This window comes from Hypanus sabinus, chromosome X1 (assembly GCF_030144855.1).
Source record: "Hypanus sabinus isolate sHypSab1 chromosome X1, sHypSab1.hap1, whole genome shotgun sequence".
Lineage (NCBI taxonomy): Eukaryota > Metazoa > Chordata > Chondrichthyes > Myliobatiformes > Dasyatidae > Hypanus > Hypanus sabinus.
The window spans coordinates 33,719,377-33,747,043 of NC_082738.1; the positions used below are offsets into that span (position 1 = coordinate 33,719,377).

A 27,667-nucleotide genomic window follows, 5' to 3' on the forward strand; every position below is an offset into this window, starting at 1 on the left:
TTTGTGCCCTTGGAAATTTTAATATTAATTAGCTTCCACAATTCAGGGAAATAGTATGCCAGCTGTCTGATTGACGAGCAGAAAGCCAATGAGGGGGCGGAAGTCCGATGGAGCGGGATAGAGCAGGCAGACCATACACGCCCCCTGAGGAGTGGGCCATCAATCAGCGTGATGAGTCTGGGCAGGTCATTTACAACCATCGCCCGGCAGCGACTCATGGTCATGCGATCGTCATCCCGTTGTGTGGCTCCTCCCTTTTGTGCGCAGGCGTATTGAGCAGTGACGCGAATGCCGTCTTTCCTTCTCGGCGCCGTGAGACCTTTCAACCTTGTGGCTGACTACTGAGCATCATGTCTCTGCTGGCAGCGAACAGAGGGGCGGCTATGCTGCTGCGGAGTGCCAAGGTGAGGCGGTGGGTTCCGGCTTCCCGAACCGGGGAGCTGGGCAGCCGGGTGAACGTGGGAACCGACGGCGTGGCTGGGCGGGCATCGGGCTTCGGTTTGACCACTAGGCCGCGGTCGCCCGGTTGCTATGGAGTTGGGGAGTCCGTCCGCGGGGTGTGAGCAATTGACTGGGTTTTCGAGTTTGTCGGGGGTGGGTGGGAAATGGACGGTGTAGTTAGGTGTAGGTTCTGAGGATGGAGGTGTGTGGAGTGGGTGATAAAGGGGGAGAAGGGTAGATGTGAATTTGAGAGTGAGGAGATGGAAATGGGAATGAGGGTAAGGGGTTGAGAATGTGGGCTAAAGAAGGTAGGTGAGGTGTAGAGGGCAAGGTAAAGGATTGGGTAGTGGTAAAGGTTGAGTGGGCATAATAAAATGAGGGTAAAGGGAGGTGAGAACGGATGTGAGTGTAAGGCCAGGGAAGATGAGAAGGGAAAAGTTGGATAGAAGAGGTATGGGTGTAAGTTGTGCAGGAAGGGTTTGGGGAGAGGGCACTCAATCAAGAGATTGAGTGCATGTGATAAGGGTGGGGGGTAATGGTGGAGGGGGTACTGGATGGAAGCTGGTAGCTGAAGTCCAGCCTTGTTCTAGGGGCCAACTGCCAATCCCTGTACCCTTTGACACTGAAGTAACCAATCCTCTTTAATGCAATCAGACCCTGGGTCTTCAGATGCCCCCTTCTAATGGCCACATAATCGATCCCCTCTGAGACTTTCAAACTGGCCTTGACTTGCATGAGATTGTTGGTGTTGAGGGAATATCCCGATTTCATGTTATTCCTGAAGTAAAACATTTTGGGGGCCTAACTAAAATGTCTTCAAATTCTAAATGGCATGAGTGATTAGTGTAGGCTACAGTCCATGTTGTATATTTGGCTAGTTAAAAGAACCTTTCTGTTTTACATACAGATGGACCTGAGCTACTTGGTGTTCTAGCAACACTAGACTGGGGATGTATGAGTTAATATTCACAGAGTTACTATAGACAAGGTCATGTACAATAAATGAGGAGCATTGGGAACAAAGGGACCTTAGAGTAAATGTTCAAAGGTAACATTGCAGCTAGATAATGTGGTCAGAAGGGCACATGCAAAGCTTTTTATCATTGTTTCTGGACTACACTGTGACTGCACTGGGGAGGTCAAGGGAGAGATAAGAGTATTGCCAAGACTGGAGAATGTTAACTCAGGAAATATTTGAGGTTGGCTCTGGAACAGTATTAGCAAAGGACGTGAAAAGTCTGATTGGGAAGGACTGTTTCCCTTAGAAGGGGGTCAAAGGGCAGGGAGCTGAGGTTTAAACCAAAAGGTGGAAGGGTGAGAGGAGGAGAATTGTTCTCCCTCAAGGTGATGTGAGGTCTGGAGCTTGTTGCCTTGAACTAATAGTGGAGGCAGAAACACTTCCCCACTTTTAAGCAGGACATTCCTGGTCAGCATGATTTTGGGCTAAATGGTTGTCTCTCATGAGCTTTCCACGCTGGTGTCATTAATGCTGGACAAAACAACACCAGGTTCAAGGTTAATGTAACACCCCTGCCATAACCTCCTAGCATTGGTCTGTTCACCACATTTGACAAGCAGTTCATGAAATTGAATTTGGCAAATGTGGCACCAGTAATGGTGTCCATGTCTCTGGTCCCCAGGGCAGGGACCTGTCTCTGGTCCCCAGGGCAGGGACCTGTCTCTGGGTGATGGGTCGGTGCATTCAGACCTGTGGTAGAGTGTTGTTAGCTAGTGTTGCATGTATGGTGTTGTCAAGGAAGGCGAAAAGGGAAATGATGTTTGTGGTGTTTTTATAGAATCCAGAGCAGTATGGCACAGGAACAGGCCCTTTGGGCCCCCATGTTGTGACGAACTAATTAACTAAACTAAACCCTTCTGCCTACACAAGTCCATGTCTCTCCATTCTCTGCACATTCATGTACCTATCTAGGAGACTTTTAAGTGCTACTATTGTATTCGCCTCCAGCACCACCTCTGGCAGTGCATTCCAAGCACCCACCCACCTTACATATCTTTTAACTTGCCTCCTCTCACTTGAAGTGGCAGTGGAAACAGGTTTAGTGGTAGCTTTATAATGTAACTGGATAAGTACTGGAGGGATTTGCAGAGGTATTTGAGGACAGGGTGAAGCAAATTGGTTGGGTTCTCCAGTGTGGTGAATTGTTGCCTTCTGTATAGTCTGTTATTGTGAAAGTTCATCTCTCTCACTGGTGGGACACCTCTATCTTTTCCTGCTCAGAAAAGAGAAGGTTGAATTATGTTTTAACAAATGGGTTCCAATGGACAGCTACAGTTAACAAGGTACTTTGGGGGGGGGGGTAATTGTGAGGAGGGGGAGAGCATGCTGAGATAAACGAGAGAGCAGCTTAAAACTAGTTTCAAACAACAGCGCCATGAATTGAAAAACTGAAATCAGCTGCTAACTGATTTCAAAGCAATGAAATGTTCCTGCACCGTATTTGAGGGGCTCTCTGTCGCAGCTTCTTGTACTTGGCAGCAAGTACAAGAAACTCAATAGCCTTCCTCTTGTACTTTCCAAGTTTCCTGCAGCTATCTTGGCTATAATTTACTTAACCAGCATCTTGGCATCACTGGTAAGGTAAGTGTTTGTTGTCCATCCCTCAGGGCCCTGAAAGGTGAAGGTGGGCTGCCTTGCACCTTTGCAGTCTTTGAGGTGATTGTGCTCCCCACTACAGTGTTGGAGAGAGTGTTCCCTGACCTACTGATCAAGCAGCAACAAAGCTTCCCAATCAGTACAGCATCAGGCTTAGAGGGAACCTGCAGGCGGTTGTGTCCTTGTGTGATGAGTGTTCTTGTCCTCAGCAGTAGAGGCTGTGGGTTTGTGAAGTGCTGTCGAGTAGCCTGGATGAATAATAGCTGTGCATTTTGTAGATAACATTCACTGTTGCCAAGGTGCATTAGTAATGGATAAAATGAATGCTTAGGGTGGTGGATGGGGTGCCAATGAAGCAGGCTGCTTTGTCCTGCATGTTGCTTGGGAGCAGCTTTTGGGTGTTCGTAAGTGAATCATTTGCCACAGGGATCTAGCCAGTCTAACTGGCACTTGCAAATGCTCCGCCCAATCCAAGATGTAATAGTGTGGGAACTGGTGGTGCTAATGTCATAGGTCGGAAGTCTCTCACATAAACTGGGTGTGAAAGTACAAGGTATGGTTAGCAAGTTTGCACACCACACTAAAATAGGTGACATCAAGGTTATCAAAAACTACAGCAGACTCTTGATCAGCCAGGTAAGTAGGCAAAGAAATGGCAGTTGGTGCTTAATCAAGTTAAATGTGATATTGCATTTTAGGAAGGTCTAAACAGGATGGGGCTTTCTAAGTGAACAGTGGGACCCCATGGCATGTTGTAGAATGGAGGGACTTAGTACAAGTTTGTAGTTCCTTGTAAGCAGTGTCATGACTAAGCAAGAATACATTTGACATGCTGGCCTTTGTCAATCAGGGCATTGAGTATAGGAGTTAGAACGATGTTCCTGTTCTACAAGACTTCGAGGCTCCACTTGGAGTATTGTATACAGTCATCATATTTTAAGAAAGACATCAGGAAACTGGAAAGACTGCAAAGAAGATTTGAGAACATTGCTGGAAATCGTGTGCCTAAGTTAATGGGAGACATTGGTTAGGCTAGGAGTTGGAGGTTGGGAGACAGGAGTGACCTAGCAGAGGTGGGCAGGGTGAATGTGCAGTGTTTTTCTCAGGGTAGAGGATCTAAAATTTAGAGGGCATACTGAGAGGGGAAAGATTTGAGACCTGAGGGATTACTTCATGCAGAGGGTGGTGCATATACTGAAGATGCCAGTGGAAGTATTTGAGGTTGGTCTAATAACATTTAAAATACTTTTGGACAGGTCCATGATAAGAGGTTTACAGGGATTCAGGCAAATGGAACTGTCTTGGATTGGAATCTTGGTTAGCATGATGAATTGGACTGAAGGGCCTTTTTCTGTGCTGTATTACTCTGCAATGGAGGTGATTGTGGTCTGCCATTTCTGTGGCACAAATGGTACTTATCAGCCCACGCTTGAGCTTTGTCCAGGTGTTGCTGCCTGCAGGCAAAGGCTGTTTCAAACATTGTGCAATCATCAGTGAGCATTCTCACTAATGACCTTGGGAAAGAAGGTTATTGAGGAAATAGCTGGAAGTGTTGGGCATGGTTCACTGCCCTGAACAACCCCAGAAATGTTCTGGGGCTGGGATGTTTCATCTCCCACTGCAATGGCTGCCTTTTTGTGTTAAGTATTTCCCTCAATCCACCTGAATGTGGTGAGCACCTATTCTCAACGCTCCCTTGTCAAAGCAAAGGAACCTCTCCTGAACTCCTTAGCATTAGAGGTTCCTTTTATTTACAATCTTCAATAGTACAGACTCCTCACCTCTCCCACCCACTGTGAAAATATAATTACTGGAAAAAATACGAGCACCAGCCTATCAGTCTTTCCTAGTGTTGGGATCTTTTTGTGCCTTTCTGATAGAGCATAGATGAGAACACTGAGAACTACAGAATTGTTGTATCATGAACTGCAGTTTGAGTTCACCCTTCACGTCCATTTTGGGATGATGGTGCTGCCTGTATTGAGAACACACAAAAATAGCTACTACAGATCACAGCCAAGAAGAGTGGTGCTGGATGGATACTGTGGGGTCAGTCTTTGTTCTCTTCCATGACAGGGAGAACATGAAACACTAGCATACATCAGCTGATAGTGTAAGTTTAGAGTTGGCAGCTAGCAAGACTGAGCGTAAACATGCCAACAATCCACTTGACCTAGATGGCCACCTAGGCTAGTCACATTTGCCTGTATTTGGCTTTTATCCCATTAAATCTTTCCTATCCACTTATCCAAATATAAGACCATAAGATATAGGAGCAGAAGTAGGCTATTCGGCCCATCGAGTGCCATTCAATCATGGGCTGATGCAATTCTTCCAGTCATCCCCACTTCCCTGCCTTCTCCCAATGTACCCACCTCGTCTACTTTCTCTCTGGCAGCTCTTTCCATATCTCCACCCTGAGCGTGAAGGAGTTGTGCCTCGGGTCCCTAATGAATCTTTTTGCTCTCACCTCAAGCCTATGCCCTCTTTCTTTGGTTTCCTTTCCCTGGAATTAGACCATATGTATAACCTATCTCTGCCCCCAATATTTTATGCAGTCTCTCAATCTCCCTCCAAGGAATAAAGTCCTAACCTACTTAACCTCTCAATAACTCAGACCCTCAAGTTTTGGCAACATCCTCAAATCTGCACTCTTCCCAGCTCAATGACGTCTTTCCTATAACAGGGTGACCAAAACTGAGCACAATACTCCAGATGTGGCCTCACTGACATCTTGAACAATTGCAGCACAAAATGTCGTCTTGTTTGTTTTCCTCCTCCTAACTTGTATCTTTCTTCCACTTCCCACTTTCCATGGGCTCCTCCACAGCTACCTGACATTCTGGATATGAGGGTCTAATGCTGTAATGCCGGAGGACTAGACTGTAAGGGACTAATCCACTCTGCCCCCAGCCCCAGCTGTGAGAATTGTGCTGCTTCCTGTCTGCCATGTTTGGCTGAACCGGACAGATTCAGGAAAACACCAGTGACGCTCATCTATCTAATATGCTAACACTGGGGAGTATTTCCAACACCTCTTCTATTGTTGTTCAAAGCAAATATTGCTCACTTGATGTTCTCCTCTCTTCCCCCCCCCCCCCCCCAGTAACTGATGTGTAGCACACTAATCAGCAATGTAATTAATCTGAGTGCTTGCCTTTTGACTAAATTGGGGAGAATGGCAGATTGAATTTATTGCTGCCCTTGAAATCTTAGTGCTTGCTTTCTACATAGTAGATTCAGCTGAGGTTGCTGGTTCTGTGGGTTACTCTAGTTGATTCCAGAAGGCACTCAGCACCTCTCACCTGGGGTGGATGACCTCTGGACAAGGGGATGCCTGAGAAGTGCTGTGCTTGATGGTTCTTTGTCATGTAGCTTGGTATGTCAAGCCAATCAAAGTTAAAATTTCAAAATAAATTTATTATTGAAGTACATGTCACTATTGCAACTCTGAGATTAATTTTCTTGCAGGCATCCTCAAATCCGTAATAGGATAACCAATGAAAGCCAGTAACTTGGGCATTCAACCAGTGTGGAAAAAGAAGACAAACTGTACAAATACAAAAAGAAAGAAATAATAGATAATAAATGAGAGTCCTTGAAAGTGAGTCTATAGATTGTGGGAACATTTCAGAGATGGGATGAGTGAAGTTATCCTCACTGGTTCAAGAGCCTGATGGTCGAGGGCTAATAACTGTTCCAGAATCTGGTGATTTGAATCCTGAGGATCCTGTACCACCCTCCTGATGGCAGCAGTGAGAAGAGAGCATGACTTGGGTGGTGAGGGTGCTGTTTTCCTGCAGCAATGCTCTGTGTAGATATGTTCAATGATGGGGAGGGCTTTACCTGTGATGGACTGGGCCGTATCCACTACTTTTTTTGGATTTTTCATTCAAAGGCATTGGTGCTTCCATACCAGTCCATAACGCAACCAGTCAATATACTCTCTACCACACATCTATAGAGGTTAGTCAAAGTTTTAGATGTCATGCCAAATCTTCACAAACTCTTAATAAGGTAGAGGCACTGCCATGCCTTCACAATTACTCTTGCAACACCGAAGAATTTAAAGTTGCTGACCTACCCCTCTGAAGTGGACTGGCCCATGGTTCTCCAGTTTCCTCCTCCTGAACTCAAAAATCAGCTCCATGGTCTTGCTGACATTGAGCAAGAGATTGTAACACCATCAACCAGATTTTCAGTCCCTCTCCTATATGCTGATTCATCACCATGTTTTATTCAACTAACAGTGGTGTCATCAGCAAACTTGAATATGGCATCGGAGCTGTACTTAGCCACACAGTGAGTGTAAAGCGAGTAGAGCAGGGGACTAAGCACACAGCCTCGTGCATCTGTGCTGATGGAGATCGTGGAGGAGATGTTGTCTAAATGAACTGAGAAAATCTGGAATCCAATTGCACAAGGAGGTATTGAGGCCAAGCTCTTGAAGCTTATGGATTATTCTCAACACAGACAAGAGCAGGCTGACATCTTTCTCCAGAAATTAAGAATGCTTTTCCCATAACCTATGAAAGTAGCAGTGCATCTTTTGTCACTTTCTGTTCAACCAGTGTTTTCCTGGGTCACTCCAGTTCATAGCACCTCACTTAAATCTGGCAACAGATTCTCCCCATTCCCTTTTCCTTGACTGTCTTGTCAGCTAAACTCTCTGCTGTAAAAATGGGATTAAGGTAGGTTTAGTCTAAATGTGTTCGATGGTTGCTGAGGATGAAATGATTTTGAAGAGCCTGGCTGCCTGCTGTATTGCATGAACAATTTTGGCTCCTCCATTCACTGTAGACGAGTGACTATGACTACTGCACTACTGCATCCTCACTGGGGTTGAACCTTTTTGTTAAGTTACAGGATGTGAAGTTGTTGATGTCATTGAGCAGGCAGAGCCATTGAGTTTTGGCAGATTTAACCCTCTTCCTCTCCCCCCATCCACCTCCCCCCCCCCCCCCCCCCCCCCGGGAACTGTTCTTTCCCAGTTTAGCTTGGTTGCATACAGTTGACAAGCAAATACATGCCTTCAGGCTTTTGTATCTGTTCCCCAATTGGGTTGGGGGGGGGGGGGGGAGAGAGAGAAAGAAGAGAATATCTTTGTTTATGATTTAATAGCAATATAATACAATAACCCAAGGATAGCAACTGCAGGGGCATGCATTTCCCCCCCCCAGCTTTTAGTGTCAAAGCTGATTAAACATGCCTGCAGGTGTCCCACTTAAATGTCCCTGTTAGTGTGACATGCAGCACCTGCAGAACTGTTATTTTCAATTTTGCATTGAGAATGAGGACAGGTTTTGCAATTGAACATGGAGTACAGGTTTAAGGTGACTGGATTCACTTGCAGTTTTGAGATGTTTTATTATATTTGAGATGTTTTGAGTTTTGAGATGTTTTATTATACTTCAAAATTATAGTTGATATTTTGAAACTTATTAAAACTAATAGTTAGAATCAGTTTATTGAGAATTGGGCTCTTTCTAACTCCATCTTTTTAATCCCTCTGATGTATAGCAGGTGAAATCTTCGAACATTTAAGGTTTTATTGGGAACTGAACCGAGAAGCATTTGTATTAATAGACAAATTTCAACCTAAAGGTTAATTGAGTACCTCAGTGGATTCAAACTCATCCACTTCCCTCTCTGTAGTATTGGAATAAGTGGGCAGAATCAAATTTATTATCAATAATGTGAAATTTTGCTTGCAACAAAATACATTGTGCAAAAAAAAATGGAAAATGAGATGGTGTTCATGGACCATTCAGAAAGTTGATGGTAGAGGAGAAGCAGCAAAACAGTGAAACTTTTATGGGACTAGCAAACCAAGAGGCAGCTTCCTGTGTGAGGAGCTTGTTTGGAGAGCTGAGTAACATGGAAAACTGGATATCCACGTGCACAGGGTTTCGATGGTGGTTGTGGCCATGTCTGTGGAGTTTCAGGCATCATTGGGCAGCACTACTGCGTAACCTGATCCTGACTAATGGGGCTCCTGTTCATCAACTGGCGTTATGTTGTAATGGGAGCTGAGCAGAGAGGCTTTTGAGTTAATTGTAGTGGTCAAAACATCAAGTCAATGAATCCATTTGTTCGTGCGCACACCATCCTTCTGCTTATCCAGGGCAAGCAGCGGGAAGGTAAAACAGAATCCATATCAAAATGTTAAATTGTTAATTTGTTCACAAAATCTGGCATAGAAAGATGCTAGCATGCAAATTCTGGCATCTTCATCTTGTATTTAGACCATAAGACGAGGAGCAGAGACAGGCCATTCGGCCCATCGAGTCTGCTCTGCTATTTCATCATGAGCTGATCCAATCTCCCCTTTAGTCCCATTCCTCTGCCTTCTCACCATAACCTTTGATGCCCTGACTACTCAGATACCTATCAATCTCTGCCTTAAATGCACCCAGTGACTTGGCCTCCACAGCTGCCCGTGGCAACAAATTCCATAGATTCACCACCCTCTGGCTAAAAAAAAATGTCCTCTAGTACTAGACTCCCTCACCGTGGGAAACAACGTTCCCACATCCACTCTGTCCGTGTCTTTCAACATTCGAAATGTTTCTGAGGTCCCCCCTCATTCTTCTAAACTCCAAGGAGTACAGTCCAAGAGCGGTCAAACGTTCCTCATATGTTAACCCTCTCATTCCTGGAATCATTCTTGTGAATCTTCTCTGAACCCTCTCCAATATCAGCACATCCTTTCCTAAATAAGGAGCCCAAAACTGCACACAGTATTCCAAGTGTGGTCTCACGAGTGCCTAATAGAGCCTCAACATCACATCTCTGCTCTTATACTCTATTCCTCTCGAAATGAATGCCAACATTGCATTCGCCGCCTTCATTTTTCACCACTGACTCAACCTGGAGGTTAACCTTAAGGGTATCCTGCACGAGGACTCCCAAGTCCCATTGCATCTCAGAACTTTGAATTCTCTCCCCATTTAAATAATTGTCTGCCCATTTATTTATTCTACCAAAGTGCATGACCGTACACTTTCTGACATTGTAATTCATTTGCCACTTCTTTTCCCATTCCCCCAATCTATCCAAGTCTCTCTGCAGACTCTGTTTCCTCAGCACTACCGGCCCCTCCACCTATCTTTGTATCATCAGCAAACTTAGCCACAAAGCCATCTATTCCATAATCCAAATCATTAATATACAACATAAAAAGAAGTGGCCCCAACACGGACCCCTGTGGAACACCACTGGTAACCGGCAGCCAACCAGAATGGGATCCCTTTATTCCCACTCTCTGTTTTCTGCCAATCAACCAACACTCTATCCACATATGTAACTTTCCCATTATTCCATGGGCTCTTATCTTGTTTAGCAGCCTCATGAGGGGCCTTCTGAAAATCCAAATACACAACATCCACTGCATCTCCCTTGTCTAGCCTACTTGTATTTTCCTCAAAATTGCACTAGGTTTGTCAGGTAGGATTTTCCTTTAAGGAAACATGCTGAGTTTTGCCTATCTTGTCATATGCCTCCAGGTACTCCATAACTTCATCCTTGACAATCGACTCCAACAACTTCTCAACCACCGATGTCAAGCTTTATAGGAACTTGGAGTCTGGCAGGGCTTGTCCAGCTACACTATAGGCACCTCAGCGTTACCTTTAAAAGAAATTTGGAATGGTCTAGTTCAGGGGTGGGCAAACTTTTTGACTTGTGGGCCACAAAGGGTTCTAAAATTTGACAGGGGGGCCGGACCAGGAGCAGATGGACGGAGTGTTTTGGTAATACACCTCATAAGAGAAAATAAAATATCATGGGATATGTAGAAAACATGTGCTTTAATTTCAATTGAAAATGAACAAATGCATTACAACAAAATATCTGTCTTTGAAGTCCCATGGTATTTAGCTATTTATTGAAATGACTTTTAAAACACTGAAAATTAAATGAATAAAATACAGCTTTTTTTAAAAAGTAACAGTTATTATTTTAAAGCACTGAAAATTCTGTTATCCTTCAAGATATTATCATCATCACTCTCCTCCTGACTGTCTTCATTTCAAAGACGGTAGGAGATGCAGGTCTACTTGTCCTGCTCCTTCTTACTCAATTGTCCCCTGTGCCAAAACTCGAACAAAGACCAGCACAAAGACAGAACAGGGACAGAGTGCCAGTATGCGGAGCACGTTATTTGATCTGGAGCGCATTTTTTATTTTGAGAACGTACATGCACCTGCGCACTACTCATGTCCATCATTTAACAGAAATGACATGTAACATGTAAGGCTTATTGAAAAAATATTTTCAAAAGCATTTTTTGCATAACACAACGAAGAAACTTATTTTTAATTTCATTGGGAACAGTGTTGTTGGTCTCCCTTTTTAGCCAGCGCATCAAAGTCTGGATTTAGTTTTGTTGTGGCGATTCTCAGGATGGATCTGAGGTGTTGGTCAGTTAACTTGGATCTGTGGCTGGCTTTGTTGATGTTCATGACGCTGAACGCCTGTTCACGCAAATAGGTCGAGCCGAACAAAGAGTAAAGCGCAAATGTGGAGTAATACGCTGCACCTCAACAAAGGTCAATGTATATAGAGTGCGTCATCTATTGGGAAAACGCCAGAATTGCGGGGAAAACACGTTAACAAGGTTTATTAATATAATTTCATCAAGTTCTGCAGGCCGGATTAAAAAGCTTAACGGGCCGTAGTTTGCCAATGCCTGGTCTAGTTGTTTGGTGTTTGGTTCAGATCCTGGGGAATTAGGGAACTCCTAATCTGGATAGGGATGCAAGCTCTTAATTTCAGGCAGCCTTGCCTCTTGATTATCCTGAATTCCTAATTTCCTTTGAAGAAAGTGGTGTGGTGCCCATAACAATGTATCAGTTTGTTAGGATTGGATGGCTTGCAAGGCCACATCAGAATCAAATTTATTGTCACTGACTTGTATGATGTGAAATGTTTTTTTGTGGCAGCAGTACAGTGTAATTTACAGTAATTGTATCTTTGCAACGTTCAAAATGAATAACAATGTGTTTATGGACTGTTCAGTAATCTGATAACGGGAAGACTCTGTTCCAGAATCATTGAGTGTGGATCTTCAGGCTCCTGTACCGCCACCTGGATGGTAGTAAATAGAAGCAGGCATGTCCCAGATGGTGAAGGACCTCAGTGATAAATGCTGCCTCCTTCAGATACCAGCTTTTGAAAATTTCCTCGGGGTTGGGGTGTTATGCCTGTGATGGAACTGTACCTTCATGCAATTGTGGATCAAGTGTCACAAGTCAGACTACAATAGACAGTAGGTGCAGGAGTAGGCCATTCAGCCCTTCTAGCCTGCACTGCCATTCACTGTGATCTTGGCTAATCATACACAATCAGTACCCCGTTCCTGCCCTGTCCCCATATCCCTTGACCACGCTATCTATAAGAGCTCTATCTAACTCTCTCTTGAAAGCGTCCAGAGACTTGGCCTCCACTGCCTTCTGGGGCAGAGCATTCCACATATCCACCACTCTCTGGGTGAAAAAGTTTTTCCGCATCTCTGTTCTAAATGGCCTACCCCTTATTCTTAAACTGTGGCCTCTAGTTCTGGACTCACCCACCAGCGGGAACATGCTTCCTGCCTCCAGTGTGTCCAATCCCCTAATAATCTTATATGTTTCAATCAGATCCCCTCTCATCCTTCTAAATTCCAGTGTATACAAGCCCAGTCACTCCAATCTTTCAACATATAACAGTCCCGCCATTCTGGGAATTAACCTTGTGAACCTACGCTGCACTCCCTCAATAGCAAGAATGTCCTTCCTCAAATTTGGAGACCAAAACTGCACACAATACTCCAGGTGTGGTCTCACCAGGGCCCTGTACAGCTGCAGAAGGACCTCTTTACTCCTATACTCAATTCCTCTTGTTATAAAAGCCAGCATGCCATTAGCTTTCTTCACTGCCTGCTGTACCTGCATGCTTGCTTTCATTGACTGATGTACAAGAACACCTAGATCTCGTTGGACTTCCCCTTTTCCTAACTTGACTCCATTTAGATAGTAATCTGCCTTCCTGTTCTTGCCACCAAAGTGGATAACCTCACATTTATCCACATTAAACTGCATCTGCCATCCCAAGTCGCCCTGCATTCTCATAACATCCTCCTGACATTTCACACTGCCACCCAGCTTTGTGTCATCAGCAAATTTGCTAATGTTACTTTTAATCCCTTCATCTAAATCATTAATGTATATTGTAAACAGCTGTGGTCCCAGCACCGAACCTTGCGGTACCCCACTGGTCACAGCCTGCCATTCCAAAAGGGACCCGTTAATCACTACTGTTTCCTGTCAGCCAGCCAATTTTCAATCCATGTCAGTACTCTGCCCCCAATACCATGTGCCCTAATTTTGCCCACTAATCTCCTATGTGGGACTTTATCAAAAGCCTTCTGGAAGTCCAGGTACACTACATCCACTGGCTCTCCCTTGTCTATTTTCATAGTTACATCCTCAAAAAACTTCAGAAGATTAATCAAGCATGATTTTCCCTTCATAAATCCATGCTGACTCGGACTGATCCTTCTACTGCTATCCAAATGTGTCGTAATTTCCCCTTTTATAATTCACTCCAGCATCTTTCCCACCACTGACGTCAGGCTAACCGGTCTATAATTCCCTGTTTTCTCTCTCCCTCCTTTCTTGAAAAGTGGGACAACATTAGCCACCCTCCAATCAGCAGGAACTGTTCCTGAAAGGACTGGCTTTTTGCAGCAACCCTGTAGTTAAGATGTCTTTTTAAAAAGTTCTAGATTTATAGAGTACCAGTGGATCAAGATGGGACTACACCTGGAGTACTGTACACTGTTTTAGGGTCCCTTTGAATAAGGATATATCTGCACCAGAGCCAGTACTAGAGATTCAGCAGGCACATTCCTGGTTCATTTCTGTTGTCTGCAAGAAGTTTGCATGTTATCCCTGTGACTGCATAGGTTTCATCTGGATACTCGGTTCCTCTCACATTCCAAAGATGTATGGGTTAGGGGTTAGCGAGTTGTAAGCAAGTTATGTTGGCCCAGAAGTGTGGTGTCACTTGTGAGCTGCCCCAACACATCCTCAGACTATGGTTCTTGATGAGTTTTGTTGTACATGTGTTTTCAGACAAACAGTTTGAAAAGTTGATCTGTATTATTTGAAGTTAAGAAGAATAAGGGGTGATCTCATTGAATCAGAATTTAAGGGTACATGTAGTACAGTGTAGATATTGAGATTTCCACTAATTCAAGAGTTGAATGAGGGGATAATAGATTCAAGATGAGGGGAGTAGTCATTTAAACTGTGGTGCCGAAGAACATCTGAGTGTGGGGATCCTCAAGAATTCCCTGCCCCCAAAGGTGGTGGTGGGCAGAATACTGGTATTTAAAGACGGAAGTGCTTTTTAGAAAGACGAGGGATTGAGAGCTGTGGGAAACCGGGACCGATGAAGAGATTAGTCTTGAGGGGTTGAGTGGCCTAATTATGTTAATTTGGAAGTTGCTGCAGTGGGATTTGAACTATCGTCCCTCGCTTAGAATAGCCTCTGGATTCCTAGTCCTGTGATTTAACTTGGCACCACTCTGTACACTTTTGAAATTCTCTGCCTGTTGCCAATTTTGGAATCTCTGGCAGAGTTGAGTCTTTTCCAAATTTGCATGCAGTAGAAGCAGCCCCTAGTAAACGACAGGGTTCAGTTAATCTGGAGTTCTCTTGATGCTGGTTTGTCTGCTAAGTTATAATAAGTATAGGTTTTCTTAATTTATCAAATGGTATTCTGGTAGAGCCATCAATTTGTGACAATTTTAAAATCAATACAACATGACTTGTCTTTAGCATGTTGAATCTGGGCTAGTCTTGTCTATAAAGGCAAACTAATTAGAACTGGTCCTCATCTCTCACGTTATTTATAGCATCGTGGACAAATATTGCAGTGCCAAGTTATTTTGTTGTAAAGTGAGATGCAACAAAGGCAAAAGCGAATTAAAATGGTGGTATATTTGGATCTGTGTTCACAGGGTGCAGCATGACTTGTATTAACTTGGAGTTTGTTTCAGAATGTTGCCAGCTTGAATTCATGACCTCACTGTGGTCCCAGTGCAGTGGCACTTGGGTGAAACTTGGGTCTGGACTGCTAACTGAAGGTTACAATGACCCACCATAGGTATACAGTGGTAGCCTCCTTTTAACTTGTGATCCGTTTGACCTCCTGAAGCACTCCAGGAAATAGTACAGGGGATACAGTAGCCAGGGTGAACATATGGGCTGACTCATTCAAGGACAGTGTTAAACAGCTGCTGTACACTCAATCAGCCTGTGTCTGTTGACAAGTTTTGTCAGATTTCACCTGAACTCCTTTGCAGCAAAATGGCCCCAAGGCATTTCTCTTAGAAAAGTACGATATTAAGACATGATTCAAAGCTTAGTAGGTATTGAGGTGCATTGACAAGGAGAAGCAAGATTAAGACTGCAGAACAGGCATGCAATCAGTAAGTAGAACATATAACACACAATCTGCTGGAAGAACACTGGAAGGAAAGGAACTGTAGGTGTTTTAGGTTGAAGAATGACCAACCTCATTCTGTTTCTTAGCAGCACACACAAAATGGAGGCAGTCAACAGGTCAGGCAGCAACTGTGGTGGGGATTAAACTGTCGACTGTTTATTTCCTTAAATGCTGGCTGACCTGTTGAGTTTCTCCACTTTGTGTGTTGCTCAAGGTTTCCAGCCTCTGCAGAATCCCACAGCTTGACCCAATCTCTTCCATTAGATTGTTTCCAATTCTAGTCTCTACAGTGTCTTGTGTCTATGAAATACGTAAATAGCGTGGAGGTGGGGGGAGGAAAAAGGTGAAGAATGAGTGAAAGGCCAAATTGGAATTGTGCTGAGATCCAGGACTGAAGGGCAGTAGTGGTAATTTGGAGTAATTTTTGTCTTGCACTGTCAAACAACAAATTTCACAACCAGTCATACTAAACCTGGATTCTGATAAACGTGATTCACAAGGTGGTCTGTGGTGGGAAGTGGAGAAAGTATGTTTGAATTTCAGTGTTGCTTACCACTGGAAGTCTAGCAATAGTTCAGATGGAACTTCTCAGTAAGTATCTCGCCTAGTGTAATCTTAAACAAGAAATGGATGTTTCCAAGTCAAGAGATTTTCATCATGAAGTGCATAAGAGAATTTGGGGTGGGGTGTGGGGTTCTTCAGCCTGGTCTGCCATTCAGCATGAGATTTGCCGCTAGTTCCACCTGGTCCCAGATCTTTCAAATCTTTATCTGCTGTGCTCTGTATACCCCTGTCATTTAACTTCCACAACCCTGAATTCTCAAGGTCCAACAAAAAATATTTCCTGTGCACCTGAGTTTTAAATGACTGCCCCCTTTTTGTTTTGCAACTAAGAGTTTGAGAGTCTCTCACTAGCGTAAACATCCACCTAAGTCGCTGGATCTTGTGGTATAAAAGTTTTATTCAAGAAGAGATCACTCAGAGGGAATCTAGTTCTGTGTTCCCATGTTTTAGACTTCTTAAATACATGACAATAAATGATTGACTACAGTTTCAGTGGTCATAATTATCTAGTTAACTTTAACACTTTAACTGTAGACAAATAGTTTTGTCAAATTGCACATTTACAATGGGAGGCCTTCCTAACAAGCAGTACCTCTTTGAATATTAGTCTCTGGTCTGAAAGCTTCTGAACGTAAATTGACACTCTTTGACTGGCATGGATACACCTTTAACTTTGATACCGGAGTTGGCCACTTATTACTTTCTCTGATCCTATCCTGAAATTTTTAATGATCATCAATTAACGTAAATGATCTATTGTCAGCTCCCGTGTGGTTGGTTGGATCAAATCAGAATGCCCTGTACCAAATGATCAGTTTCAATAGCCTTGAGTATCAGTTGAAGTTAAATTTTGAGCATACTTCCTTTAGGTTGGTTCCCATTTTAATTACTCTCAGCTGTCCATGATTTGAATTCCAGAATAATCCCTTAGGAGCAACACAGTAACAGTGGTTAGTGTAATGTCATTACAGCTCCTGTGATCATTGATCAGGGTTCAAAAAGTCCACCTTATCGTGCTAGGAAATTATCAGGTACTCCTATAACCATGGGGTAGAGGCTGCCATGATTCTGGTGCCATATGCTTTTCAGCTTTATCTTTTGTCCCATGGATTGGGGGAGGGAGGAGAAGAGAGTGAATGTCTGGGGTGGGTGGGGTCTTTGATTGTGCTGGCTGCTTTACTGAGGTAAGGAGAAGTCCATGAGGGGAGTTTGGTTTTTGTGATGTGCTAAGCTGTGTCCACAACTCTAGTTTCTTGTGGTCATGGGCAGAGCTGCTGTCGCACCAAGTTAAGGTACATCCAGATAGTTGGATATGACTGAAGTCTCTTCAAGGTATGCTGATTTTGACAAAGTTTACTGTCTTTTTTTTTGGGGTTTGTGAGCTCCTCTTCCCCCCCGCCCCACCCCACCCACAAGTGCTGGCGCATAAAGCACAGAGAGTCTGGTGAGCAAATGGGGAAAGTGAGGAGTATTATACTAAACTTGTAATCAGAAGACTGACAACAGAATTTTGTACTTCCAGTGACCTTGCTACGGAACATACATTATCTGTTTGGAGATTTTGCCATTATCCTCGACCTGAGCTGGCTGCTGATTATTTAGCAATGTTTCTGACTTGGCCTTGTGTTCAAACATCTGTGTTCTCAACCCCCTCAAGGACGTCATAAAGTCATTATCCTACATCAGGGGAAACTGGCCCTTCACTCCATCTAGTCCCCTGCCAATCATCAGCCATCCACTTAGACTGATCACAATCCATTCATCCCCACATTCCTATTGCCTCACTCACAAACTGAGGAGACACGACTCAGTGGCTGATTAACCCACTGACCCCACACATCATTGGAATGTGGAGGGAAAGCAGAGCATGAGGGAAAACCTGTGCAGTCACAGAAAATGTACAGACCACACACAATGTCTCCCACTCTTTAGTTATGAGGAGTGGTTGATTGTTTCTGGCCTGTACACTTTGGAGTTTAGAGGAATGTGAGAGAATCTCATTGAAACCTACTGAATATTGAAAGGCCTAGATCAAGTGGACATGGAGAGGATGTTTCCAATTGTGGAGGAGACTACAGATGGGGAGGAGTTTCTTTAGCCAGCAGATGGTAAATCTTTGTGGAGTTTGGCACAGATGTCTGTGGCAGCAAAGTCCTTGGGCACATTTAAAGTGGAGGTTGATAAGTTGATTAGTCAGGACATCAAAGATTACAGGGAGAAGGCAAGAGAATGGTGTTAATTGGGAAAACAAATCTGCCATAATTGAAAGATAGCCTAATCTAGATGGGCTGAATGCTTTCTTTGTATGGTCTATTCAAAGAACATCTTTTGTTTTTAAACAGAATTCAGCGTGCATTGTAGTTGCCTCGCGGAGTAAAAGTTCTTCAACGGTGAGTAGTTTCCCTGCTGTCCCTGGACTGCCACACCCTTGGTTCTGTAACGTCACTTCCATGTCCCCTTATTGCTTGGATCTGTGCCTGGGTTTCCTGACTGTTCTCTCCATCCCCACAGCCCCCCTCCACCCCTTGCTGATCACACTGTGATGCTCCAGACTTGAGAATCTGTAGTCTTTTCTGTCCATTCTGCTGTTTCACTGCAAAGTCTCTTCAAGTGCTTGCCCACTCTGAGCAAGTGTTCTTCTTTAAAGAGCTTCTCTCATTCCACTTTGATTCCTGCTGTTCGACCACTTTCTCGCCCATTCTTGCTTCTCCCATCCACTATTCTGTGTTGCACCTTTCTCATCCATCGGATTGCCATTTTTAGCCCGTCTACCCAGCACCTCCCAGCTTCTGGCACTATTCCCATTCTCTTCTCTCCACCCCCATCCCCACCCCTCCAACCTTCACCTGGATCTACTCATCTGCTGAGCTCTTGCACTGTCCATTGCAACAGTTTGGACCTCTCTGTGGCCACCCATTGGAATTTGATTTTTCCATTCTTATTCTGACATCTGTCATGGCCTCTGCTGAATGATGAGGCCAAACTCAGGTTGGAGGTGTAACATCTCACATTCCGTACAGATGGCCTCCAACTTGATGGTATGAGCATTTATTTCTTCATCTCCTGATAACCACACCCTCAGTTACCCCCTCACCTTTTCTCAGCTCATCATCTGCCCATCTCTTCCCTCTGGGTCCCTTCCCTCCCTTTCTTGCATGGTCCACTGTCTACAATCAGATTCATTCTTTAGCTTTTTACCTCTTCTACTTATCACCTCCCAACTTCTTGCATCATCCCCTCCCTCCCCCACCTACCTTCCCCCTCATCTGGTCTCGCTTATCACCTGCCACCTTATATTTCTCTCCATCCAGCTCCCCAGTTCATAGGCTCACAGCTGGAGTTGACTTCCATTATCCATGACATCGGAGAACGTGGGCAGCATCTGCACCTGCAGACTTTGGTGTTGGGGCGGGTAGAGGTTGGTGGGTGGCGTTCATGATTCATCAGTGTGAGAGCTGCAAGGTGTCAGAGCAGCTTCGTTTATGGTGTGTTTCAAGGATCAGCATCTTGAGGTAGCCTTGTTCCTTGAGTGACACTGACCCAACAAGGGGCATGGATGCATGCGAGGTGGTTTGGTGGTGGAAGCAACCAATTGTAGCCCCTGTGCAGTGTTTAACAATCACTTGTCTTTTCTAGAATTTGAAGGATGTTCTTGCTGACCTTATCCCCAAGGAACAGTCCAGGATCAAGGCATTCAAACAGCAGCATGGTAAAACGATCATTGGACAGATCAGTATTGACATGGTAAGGGTTATGATTGTTTTTGTGGTATAGAGAGGTGGTGGATTGGGCAGTGTTGACTGGCAGCCAGTGGCCATCTCCAAAATGGTTGTGCCTCCTCTTGACACTGCAGCGTTGTTAGTCATCCCCAGGGTCACAGATTTGGTCAGCACAAACTTCCTTCAGCTTACCTCTTTACCCTTCAACACCAATTCCCTATGCTCTCGTTAGGACATTTATTTGGTTCATTCCTTATGTGCTGTGTTGTATGATATAGGCTAAAGAGGTACTACACCTTGCCCAAGGGTGACCTGCAAAGCACTTTGGTAGAGATGGATCTCCACCCGGCCTCCCTATCTTTAGAGATTTTATTTAAAGCCTTCTGGTCCAATGATTCCATGCTGCCCGATTCCACCATGTAATCAGTTAACCTAACCCGCATGTCCTTGGAATGTGGGAGGAAACCAGAGCACCTGGAGCAAACCCACATAGTCACAGGGAGAATGTACAAACTCCTTACAGTAGAATTGTACCCAGGTCACAAGCACTGTAAATATGCTATAGTGCCACCCTAAGTTACTCCTACCCCCATTTGCATTTGTCTAAATCTTCCTCAAACACTGGGTCTCTGATTCCTCCACCACCACCTCTGGCAGCAACTTTCAAATACCATCCACTCTGCATGTGGGGAAACTTGCCCTTTGGGTCCCCTTTGAACCTCCTTCCTCTCACCTTAAACTTGCCCACTTTTTCTTTGACTATCAACCCTGTCTGTGGCTCTGACTTCCTTCACTCCAGGAAAAAAAAAGCCCACCTTATCCACTCTCCCCAATAAACGAAGTTCAATCCTGCAACACCCTGGTGAATCCCCTGCACCCCCTCCAGTGCAAGCAGATCCCAAGTGTGGTGATCAGTGCTTTACACAATACTCCAAGTGAGGTCTGTCAACTGTTGTAAATTTTAAACATATCCCCCTCAGCTGTGCCCTATGAAGGCAAACATACCATATGCTTCTTTCACCCTATCTGTGTTGCTATTTCTAGGGAATTGTGCATGCCCAGCTCTCTGTTCATCAGCATTCCTTAGTGTGAATTTAGAATTTATTTTTGTTTCTTGCGTCCATCTCACAACATGAGGGAACAAAAATCTTTATGGTGCATGACTGTCGCAATGTACAAGCAATAAAAGGGGAATGCAAGAGGAAATTACACACTAAAATTGTTTACATGTACAGTCAGATACAATGTGCAATCAGATCAATGGTAGTGCCCTACCATTTAATGTTTTATCCTCATTTCACTTTCCAAATTGCCTTTTTATCTGCCCAACACTCCCTCAACAACCCACCTGATCCATAGCTTGCTGTAACGTTAGGCAACCATTCCCACTTCACGCACCACCACAAGCTCTGGCGTCAAACATTGTTCTGAAACTCAATGGTACTAGCTGGAAATGGCTAAAGGCTTGCTGTGTTGTGCTAGGCAACTTCCCACCCTCCACTGCTTATGAGGGATACTCCTATTGGGTGTGGATGTCATAAGGTGTGAGATGATGTAAAAAGGACCCCATTAAAGCTATAGGGACTGGCTGGTGGTGCAGTGATGTCAGTGCTGGACTCTGGAGCGAAGGTTCCTGAGTGCAAACCCAGTTGGGCTGTTCCTGGGCACTCTTTCCATCCATGCTGGGTTGAGTGTCGAGTTTGTAACTTGGCCTCGTAAAAAAAAACGAACAAACAAAACAACTGCATTGTGAGAAGGACGTGGGGGACCACTCACAGAATCTTTCCTCCAAGACAACCACTTGGAAAGTGTTTGCCGAGGTTCTGGCAGAGTATGGCACACAAAAAAAAGCTATAGGGTTGAAAGGGAAATTATATTACAGTAGACAGTTTAGGGAACAGGCTGTTTCCCTGTAAAGCAAAGGCCACCCCCGTGGCCACAGGGTTGGTATTTTCCTTGCATTGTGTTAACGTGGTCCCTGTGGGGCAGGTTGGAGCTGAGGTGCAGAACAGTCTCCGAGTTAACAAATAACATTGCTCTTCCCAGGTGTACGGTGGCATGAGAGGAATGAAGGGCTTGGTGTATGAGACGTCAGTGCTGGATCCGGAGGAGGTATGTAGGTGGCAAGGAATCTGTGTGGGGTTGGGATCCCTTGCACTCTCCTGGCCCAGCTCACTATACTTACTCTGCTCTCCCCCACTCACTCATTCTCTGCACTGCATCCCTCCCGCACCCTTGACCACACATGCTTACAGATGGAATGTGAATTTGTGACCCTCTCTGTTAGGGCATCCGTTTCCGTGGCTATAGCATCCCAGAGTGCCAGAAGCTTCTGCCCAAAGTCCCCGGAGGAGAAGAGCCCCTTCCTGAAGGCCTGTTCTGGTTGCTCGTGACTGGAGAAATCCCCACAGAGGAACAGGTAACGGATTTGTGCAAACTGTAGTTTCCCCAACTGTAACATGATATTCTGCACATTGTATCCTTTGTACTAACTTGATGCACCTATGTGTTAAAAATTTGTCTGGATGTCACGCAAATAAGTGTTGCACTTGTATCTTGGTACATGTGATCAGCTAGATGGGAAATGGAAAAATGCCTCCCACCCCAAAGTTTGGTGGGCCTGGCCAGCTGGCAATGGGTGGGGTGAGACCATTCTCTCACTGTGCCCCTTTCCCTGCCATGTTCTACTATGCTATGGACTGACCCTTCTCTCCCCCACCCCCAACACAGGTCACCTGGGTGTCCCGGGAATGGGCACGGAGAGCGGCCCTGCCCTCCCATGTGGTCACCATGCTGGACAACTTTCCCAACAACCTGCACCCTATGTCACAGCTGAGTGCCACCATCACAGCCCTCAACAGTGAAAGCAGCTTCGCCCGCGCATACTCTGAGGGCATCAGCAAGACCAAGTATTGGGAGGTAAGGAGGGGAAGTGGGAAGGGAGGTTTTGTGGTATTGGGGCATTGAGGAAGGAATTTGTGGGGAGGGGTGTAAGGGTTGTCCAGTCCTTACAACACAGCCAAGTACAGAGGTAAGGGGGATTTGAGGGATAAATATTTTGAGGCAGTGATGGAGCCAGTCTGTGGGGAGAAGTGGAGGGATTGTCCCATCTGTACTTCAACAAGACAAAGTATGGGGATGTAAGGAGGGTGGATGTGGTGGCAAATGTGTGGGATGATTGTGAATTGGTGGGTCTGGGCTGGGGTGGGACTGCAGGGTTGGGTGAGTGTGCAATGGACCCTCAGACCAAGCAGTTGGCTCTCTGGTGGGGATCCTGCAGTGTGTTTACCCTGAGACTTGGTAATTGAGGTCTGCACTCTTGGAGTGGAGTTGGCCCACTGCTTTCACCTAAGCCCCTCTTCCTGGGCTCCCAGAAGTGTCACTGTGGGAGGATGGTGGTATCTATCTTGGTCATCCTCTGAGCTGTAACAATTGCTGCAGCTGTTTCAATGCAGCCTTAACTTGATTGTCCTCTCTCCCCACCATTTCCTGTAGTTTATCTATGAGGACTCGATGGACCTCATTGCCAAGCTGCCCTGCGTGGCGGCAAAGATCTACAGGAACCTGTACCGAGAAGGCAGCAGTATTGGGGCCATTGACTCTGACCTGGACTGGTCACACAACTTCACTAACATGCTGGGTTACACTCAACCTGAGTTCACTGAGCTGATGAGACTCTACCTCACAATCCACAGGTCAGTGTTGTCTACTCTGGCAGAGAAGTGGAGGTCAGTGCCTGGGTCTCTCCTGGTGTCTGCACTGGAGCCAACCTTCCCTTCACCTGACCGTGCTCCTCTGCAGCAACACTCATGGAACTCGGCAGATCAGGCAGCATCTGTGGAGGGAAATAAAAAGGATGTGACCCTACAGGGCTGAAATAGCGACTGCTTTATTCCCTCCAAAAATGGTGTCTAACCTGAGTTCCTCCAGTAGTTTGTGTTCCTTGGGATTTCCAATACCTGCAGTATCTCGTGTCTGAGTTCTGCACCTGCCCTGCTCTCGGATGCGGTATTGGGTGGGCAATGTCTGGGTCAGGAGCACAAGATGCAGGGTGTGTGGTGTGGTTGAAGTCCAAGTCCAAGCCCCCTTGTCCACCACTGTCTACTATGTGACAGGATGCATTCTGGTTTTATACTACATATAGGAGATGTGTGGGCAGTAACCAAGTCCTCCTTTCCCCAGGTGTATCTGTCTGCAGGCAGATTCTGCATCAGGGAGTTGTAAAACAGTGTTTCACTTCCCTGACCACTGCCCACTTCGGGACAGGGAGATGTAGATGATTTGGAATGCAGTTCTGGAAGTGGTGGGTGGTGCTGGGATGTTGATCTGGAGAGACAGTACGAGGCCTGTTAAGTGCCCTCTCCAGGAGCTCTGCTCTCACACGTTATTCTAGGTTGGACTTGGTTTAACTGTCATCACTGTTACCTTGTCCGCAGTGACCACGAGGGCGGAAATGTGAGTGCACACACAAGCCACCTGGTGGGGAGCGCCCTCTCTGACCCTTACTTGTGTTTTGGGGCTGCCATGAATGGACTGGCAGGCCCTCTTCATGGACTTGCCAATCAGGTAAGGTGTTGGCTGCACTGGGAGAGGATGTGGGAGCTGTTTAATCCACAGGTGGGGCACTGATGTCAGGGTGTAGGGCACGGAGGTGTGTTTGGTGTTGCCACAGGGATTGGTGCTCAGTCCATTATTTATCTATATGAACGATTTGGATGATAATGTAGTAAATGAGATGAATAAATTTGTGGATGACACTGGGAAGGGGAATTAGGTTGGGAGTTACTGGGGTCACAAGCTTGAGGTGAATGTTCGTCACATTGGGAATGTGAATCAGTGGGGGTAAACTCTGGGGAAAGTCCTGCCTCTGTTCTGGTCACTGGAGACTCGGCCTGGACCACTCTCCGGTGGGGGGGGCGGGGGGCGGTGTAGAAGGCTCAACCCACCATTTTTCCAGCTGTTGGTCTCCGGAGAGGGAGGGGAGTATGATTCATCAGATCAGGGTTTGGTTCCTTCTGTCTGTAAGGTATTTGCATGTTCTCTTTAACCATGCAGGTTTCTTTCCACATTCCCATGACAGACATTTAGGGTTAGTGATTTGGGGCATGCTGTGTGAGTGCTGGAGGCATGGTGATGCTAGTGGGCTGATCAGCACAATCCTCGCTGATTTGATGCAAACAACGCTTTTTACTGCATTGTTTTGATGTACATGTGACAAAGCTAATCTTTTTAATCTCTGGAAAGAGGGGTGGTGTTTGTCTCTGGTGGGGGTGGTTTGGATAAATATCCAGTTTCCTGGGACTGAGGTGCTTGCACCAGCAGTCATGGACAGGAAGGGATTTACGGAGTTACTGAGTCAGGATCAGCTCAGGCAGGCACGGACAGCTAGGGCTGGTATGACTCTTGTGTGTTCTCTCCCTGACATTCAGGAGGTGCTGATGTGGCTGACCAACTTGCAGAATGAGCTGGGTGGTGAGGTGTCTGACGAGAAGCTGAGGGAATTCATCTGGAACACCCTCAACTCTGGCAGGGTGAGTGGATGAGGATGGGACCAAGAAATAGTGCAGATGGTCTCTGGGATGGGGGGAAATATTGCCACAGATCATAAGAATCAATCCATTCGGCCCATTGTCTGCTTTGCCATTCAAGTGATTCATTTTCCCCTGACAACACCATTCTTCTGCCTCCTTGTAACTGTTGAAACCCTTACTTATTTAGAACCTATCAACCTACACTTTAAATGTACTGAATGATTGGCCTCCACAGTCACTCTGGCGATTAATTCCACAGATGACTGAAGAAATTCCTCCTTATCTGTTCAGAATCACAGATTTAATATCACTGACATGTTGTGAAATTTGCTTTGCAGCAGCAGTACAATGCATTACATAATCATTAAAACAAATTACTATAAGAAATACAAACATTTTAGTGCAAAAAGTGAGGTAGTGTTTATGGGTTTGTTGTCCATTCAAAAATCTGGCTGAGTGGAAAAAGCTATTTCTGAAACATTGAGTCTGTACTACCACCCTGATGGTAGCAGTGAGACTCCCACTATTGAAAATGTCCAGAGCTTTCGATATCTTATAGGTTTCAATGAGATCTCCCCTTCAAACTCCAGTGAGTACAGACCCAAAGCCATCAAACACTCGTACATTAACACTTGCATTTCTGCGATCATGCTTGTAAACCACTGGACCTTTTCCCAATGACAGCATATCCTTTTAGATAAGGTGCCCAAAACTGCTCTTAATACTTCAAATGTTCTCTGACCAATGTATTTAAGCCTCAGCGTTACATTCTATAGATGCTGCCTGACCTCTCAATGAATGCTAACATTACATTTGCCTTTCCTTATCTGCGATCTGAGGGGGAAGGAGAGAGGTGGTGGTCTGTGGCTGAGGTGTGGGGGGAGGTGTGTGGTAGGGGTTAATAAGGGGGGGGGGGTGATGTTAACCAGGGTCAATGTTGGGAGCAGGTGCTGGTGGGTTGGTGTCCCCAGGCTTGGATGTGTTGGGAGGGCTGATGTGGGGGTGGGGGGCTAGTCTCTAATGCTCCCCATCCTTCTTTCCACGGAGGTGTGTGTGTCCAGAAGCAGAGCAGTGACTGCCTTGTTGGTTTGCAGGTGGTACCAGGATATGGCCATGCCGTGCTGAGGAAAACCGACCCTCGCTACACCTGCCAGAGGGAGTTTGCCCTCAAGCACCTCCCCAATGATCCCATGTTCAAACTGGTGGCTCAGCTCTACAAGATTGTGCCAGGGGTCCTCCTGGATCAGGGCAAGGCCAAGAACCCCTGGCCCAACGTGGATGCCCACAGTGGTGTTTTGCTTCAGGTGAGGGGCAAGGAGAAGGGATTGGGGAGGGTTTGTTGGAGGGTACTGACATGTAACACTCCCTCAGAGTCCTGTGCTTGATCTTAACCCAACTGACTATTCAGTATGTTACAGCTGTTCCATTATCACAACCTCCATTTCTCTCAATATTAGAGAATGAAGGGGGTTAAATACCCCACTCTGTAACCTCTCTATTCTTCTCTTCCCCCATATCAGAAAATGAAGGAAGTGATCCACTACACCCTGTGTGTAACATCTTGCTGTCTTTTCTCTTCCCTCCCCCACCCCCCCACAGTATTAGAGAATGAAGTAGGTGAGCCACTACTCCCTGTAACCCATGTCTCTTTTTCTCTGCCCTCCCCTACAGTATTATGGAATGAAGGAGATGAACTACTACACTGTGCTGTTTGGGGTATCTCGAGCCCTTGGCGTGCTCTCCCAGCTAATTTGGAGCCGCGCCCTGGGCTTCCCGCTGGAGCGTCCCAAATCCATGAGCACAGACGGCCTGATCCAGCTGGTCAAGAGCAAGTTGGGGTAATGGCAGGACTCCACGCCCTTCCACATGACTGTCGCTGGAGGAGGAGGTGCTGGTCAGTGCCCTCAGAGAATGGCACGACCTGAAGAATGAGATGTATACTGTGTTTGTCTCAGCTGGGATGGGGGGCGGGGGTTGGGCTGCTGGCACCAAGGGAGCAGGACAAAAGCAAGGATACCTAATTTAAAAAAAAATCTTTTGTCAGAGAATGGGCGACGTGTTATGTTGACTTAGACACAAAGACGGACGGACATGAAAGCGTGCGCACGCACACACACTCCTTAGTAAGTGGGCGAGGTGAGGGTGAGCCAGCCTCAAGTAATCTCTCTCCCCTCACTGCCCAACCCACTGTGCTGACATTGGCAGAGAGAGCTATTGGACTTTAGTTGTGTAAATGTACTTATTGTGTCTCATACCTCAGGTTGTTCAGCATTCAAAGCAGGAAAATAAATGTTTTTATTACTGGC

General features: G+C 45.6%; 1 protein-coding gene across 1 annotated transcript; it reads left to right on the top strand.

Moving 5' to 3' along the window:
- Positions 1–46: 46 nt before the first annotated feature.
- LOC132384786 (citrate synthase, mitochondrial) lies at positions 47–27,667 on the top strand. The gene is made up of 11 exons (XM_059956292.1): positions 47–404; positions 18,454–18,501; positions 19,748–19,855; positions 21,877–21,942; positions 22,118–22,249; positions 22,561–22,749; positions 23,326–23,525; positions 24,267–24,396; positions 25,260–25,361; positions 26,456–26,665; positions 27,033–27,667. Exons 1-11 carry the CDS (start codon positions 351–353, stop codon positions 27,201–27,203), a joined length of 1,410 nt encoding a protein of 469 aa, XP_059812275.1. The 5' UTR covers positions 47–350; the 3' UTR covers positions 27,204–27,667.

Coding starts and splice junctions, on each gene's coding strand:
- LOC132384786 (XM_059956292.1), top strand. CDS start 351: ATGTCTCTGCTGGCAGCGAACAGAGGGGCGGCTATGCTGCTGCGGAGT. Junction 19,856..21,876: donor GACAGATCAGTATTGACATG/GTAAGGGTTATG, acceptor TGCTCTTCCCAG/GTGTACGGTGGCATGAGAGG. Junction 25,362..26,455: donor ACACCCTCAACTCTGGCAGG/GTGAGTGGATGA, acceptor GTTGGTTTGCAG/GTGGTACCAGGATATGGCCA.